Genomic DNA, 3626 nt, shown 5'->3' with positions numbered 1-3626 from the left:
CCTGGTGTGGCACTGAGCACCCCTGTGCCAACGGTACTGGACCCCACCGGCAAGAGGGTGCCAAGTGACCACTTTGTCCCACTGGTATTGGGCACCCCCCAGTGCCAGGGTGCCAACTGACCGCCTCATCCCACTGGTATTGGACACCCACCAGTGCCACGGTGCCAACTGACCCCCCCTGTCCCACGGCACTGGACACCCACCAGTGCCATGGTGCCAACTGACCACTTTGTCCCACTGGTATTGGACACCCACCAGTGCCACGGTGCCAACTGACCGCCTCATCCCACTGGTATTGGACACCCACCAGTGCCATGGTGCCAACTGACCACCCCTGTCCCACAGCACTGGACACCCACCAGTGCCACGGTGCCAACTGACCACTCAGCACCGTGCCACACTGACCCTCCAGCAGCACTGAAGTGCCACACTGACCCTCTGCCAACACACTGACCCCACCAGCAGCGGACCCCTGGCAGCAGCAGGGTGCCAACCCCCCGTGGCCAGCCCCCGGCCGGACGCACCGCATGATGGCACAGACGTCTCCGGCCAGGTTGCGGCGGCAGGCCGTGGAGGTCAGGTACTCCTGCGGGTTCAGCCGGTACGTGTCGATCATGAAGTTACGGTAGGCCAGGTATCTGTGGGCGGGCACAGGGGGGGCTCAGCGCCGGGCACAGCCCCGGGAAGGGCTGAGGGAGGGGAGCTTTGGCCTCACATTTCGGGGGTCTTGGATTTGTTTTTGCCGTTGAAGAACTCGGGCAGGGCGCGGCGCTCGATGGCGTGGACGCTGCGGGAGGAGACGCTCGGGGAGGGCTCTGGGAGCAGCTTCCTCATCCTCAGGGGATGAAGGGCTCAGGAGCCCCCCGTGCCCACGCTGGCTGTACCTGTTGTAGTCGAACCAGGAGGCGTAGCTGGGGATGATGATGTGGTGGGTCTGCTCCGTCACGTTGTCCTCGTGCAGCTCGGGGTTCTTGGCCTGCTCCCCTTTGCTCCCGGTGCCGTTCTCCTCCTCGTCCTGCCCCCACGGCAGCGCCCCGTGGGCAAAGGGGAGCACCCTTCAGTGCCCTTCATCATCCTCACCCAGAGCAGGGTGAGAGCAGCAGCCCAGGGAAAAGGCACCAGGAACCCCAGAGGGGAGGGAAGGAGGGGAGGGGAGGAAAAGGAAAAGGAAAAGGAAAAGGAAAAGGAAAAGGAAAAGGAAAAGGAAAAGGAAAAGGAAAAGGAAAAGGAAAAGGAAAAGGAAAAGGAAAAGGAAAAGGAAAAGGAAAAGGAAAAGGAAAAGGAAAAGGAAAAGGAAAAGGAAAAGGAAAAGGAAAAGGAAAAGGAAAAGGAAAAGGAAAAGGAAAAGGAAAAGGAAAAGGAAAAGGAAAAGGAAAAGGAAAAGGAAAAGGAAAAGGAAAAGGAAAAGGAAAAGGAAAAGGAAAAGGAAAAGGAAAAGGAAAAGGAAAAGGAAAAGGAAAAGGAAAAGGAAAAGGAAAAGGAAAAGGAAAAGGAAAAGGAAAAGGAAAAGGAAAAGGAAAAGGAAAAGGAAAAGGAAAAGGAAAAGGAAAAGGAAAAGGAAAAGGAAAAGGAAAAGGAAAAGGAAAAGGAAAAGGAAAAGGAAAAGGAAAAGGAAAAGGAAAAGGAAAAGGAAAAGGAAAAGGAAAAGGAAAAGGAAAAGGAAAAGGAAAAGGAAAAGGAAAAGGAAAAGGAAAAGGAAAAGGAAAAGGAAAAGAAAGGAAAGGAAAGGAAAGGAAAGGAGTCTTTTTGTGCCCAAAAAAGGGACAAGCAGTGAGGGATAAAGAGGTGCCCATCGAGCCAGGTGCCTCCCGTGCTCGCACCTTCCCCGGGCTCACCTTGCCAGCTGTCTCCATGCTCTCGTCTTCCTGCTCATCTGCAAGGGAGGACAGGGCTGGGTGTGGGCACTGCCAGCCCGGGGGTCCCGCGGCTCTGCCGTGGCTCCTCGGACTCACCCAGGTCTGTCATGGTGCCCCCCTTGACGGGCGCTGACTCCGAGTCCTTCTTGGTGTTGACTGTGGGGGGACAGCGGCGCTGAGCACCCCGGGGACGCCCCCCACCCCTCCCCAGGGTGGTTGGTGGCTGCTGCCCCCCACGCTGACCTGTCTTGGGCAGGGTGACCTCCTCCACGTTGGGGACGGGCGAGGGCTCGTCCATGTCCTTGGTCAGGTCCTCCTGCTCCTCCTCGCGGTGCCCCCGCTTGGATTTGTTGTAAGGGGTGGAGGGTCTGCCAAGGGAGAGAGACCCCCTCAGTCACCACTGACCCCCAAGGCTGAGCCCCCTCCCCCCCAGACCCCTCCAGCTCACCCCTTCTTGGCGTTCTGATCGCCAGTGATTGCATCCGCGGGTCCGGGTCGGGGCTGTTCACCTGGGGGGGAAGGGGGGCACTGTGGGCACCCAGCTGAGCAGGGCGAGACCCCCAGAACCCCCCACCACGAGGGGCTCCGAGCCCACTCTGACCTCGTCCGTCAGCGTCTTGGCCGAGATCTTCTTCCTGCGGGTGACGGGGCTCTTCTCGTCCGTCACCTCGTAGTCCTCCTCGTTCATCCACTCGTTGAAGGTGTCCGTGTCCAGGATCCACTTGGCGTGGACCTGCCGGGCAGTGAGGTGGAGGTGTCAGGCCAGGGAGGGAGGCTGGGGGCTCCAGCTGCCCCCCCAAAAGCCTGGGGTCCCCTCCCGGTACCTTCCGGGGCTTCTCGGGCGTTGGGGGATCCTCCACGGACGCCTCGATCTCGCTGGCCGGGATCCAGGTGTCGTAGCTGGGGTGGGGGACAGGGTCAGAGCGGCACCCGCAGCGATTTAGGGGGTGGTGGTGGTGGTGGGTATGGAGGGCGGGGGGTCCCGAAATCTTCATGCCCCCCTCACCTGTCGGGGTAGTACCCCCAGTGCAGCAGCACCTGCTTGTCGCGCTTCATGACGGGCCGGACCCACTCCTCTGCGGGACACACGGAGCTGAGCACGGATCCGCAGGATCCTCCAGGCCCCCAGGAGCCGCCCAGGACCCCCCCAAACCCACCCCCACCCCCTCCAGCACCCACCTTCCTCCAGGTTCCCGGGCACGGGGCAGACGATGTGGGACGCGTTGCTCTTGTCCTCGGTCACGGTGCCCTGCGACAGCCACGGGGGGATGGATCCAGGGATAAATATCGGGATGAGCCCCCCCCTGCCACGCCGTGCCCCCTCCAAGCCTGGCACTGCCACCCACCTGGTGCCTCTTAACGATGTCCTTGAGCTTCCCCAGCAGTTTGGGCTCGATCTCCTGGTGCAGGAAGATGTTGGGCCGAGCCAGGCAGGACACAGGGGGGTCCCGGGGAGGGAGGGGGGTCAGGGCTGTGGGGTCTTACCTGCACCAGGGATTTCTCGATGGTCATGAACATCTCCACGTTGCGGTCCATGCGCGAGGGATTCTGGAAATCGAAACGCCGCCTTATTGGAAGAAAAGAGCGACTCTCATGAAAGCCACAGCTCAGGTCTCCTCGTCAGCACCCCGAAATTTGGGGAGGGGATGGGGGGGAGCCTGGACCCCATCAGGGTCTGTGGTGACACAGGGGGACACGTCCCAGCGCCTGTTTGCTCTGGAGGTGACAGCCCCACAACCACCCCACCTTGGGCACCCCCAGGCCACCCCG

General features: G+C 60.6%; 1 protein-coding gene across 1 annotated transcript in view; it reads right to left on the bottom strand.

The window, feature by feature from the left end:
* LOC103614472 (SWI/SNF complex subunit SMARCC2) overlaps positions 1-3626 on the bottom strand; it is a gene marked incomplete at its 3' end in the record, with an annotated part of 9146 nt that overhangs the window by 4221 nt on the left and 1299 nt on the right. The window contains exons 3-15 of the mRNA XM_017731472.1: positions 3342-3423; positions 3203-3295; positions 3036-3105; positions 2863-2932; positions 2681-2756; positions 2458-2589; positions 2292-2365; positions 2100-2224; positions 1953-2012; positions 1836-1873; positions 885-1015; positions 716-787; positions 8-638 (exon numbers count right to left, since the gene is read on the bottom strand). Of these exons, the coding sequence (XP_017586961.1) occupies positions 8-638; positions 716-787; positions 885-1015; positions 1836-1873; positions 1953-2012; positions 2100-2224; positions 2292-2365; positions 2458-2589; positions 2681-2756; positions 2863-2932; positions 3036-3105; positions 3203-3295; positions 3342-3423 (1654 nt within the window). The remainder of the gene's footprint in view (positions 1-7; positions 639-715; positions 788-884; positions 1016-1835; positions 1874-1952; positions 2013-2099; positions 2225-2291; positions 2366-2457; positions 2590-2680; positions 2757-2862; positions 2933-3035; positions 3106-3202; positions 3296-3341; positions 3424-3626) is intronic.

This window comes from Corvus brachyrhynchos, unplaced genomic scaffold (genome assembly GCF_000691975.1).
Source record: "Corvus brachyrhynchos isolate BGI_N302 unplaced genomic scaffold, ASM69197v1 scaffold1061, whole genome shotgun sequence".
NCBI classification, from domain to species: domain Eukaryota; kingdom Metazoa; phylum Chordata; class Aves; order Passeriformes; family Corvidae; genus Corvus; species Corvus brachyrhynchos.
The sequence above is the reverse complement of the archived record's forward strand: the minus strand, read 5'-3'. Positions and strand labels throughout refer to the sequence as shown.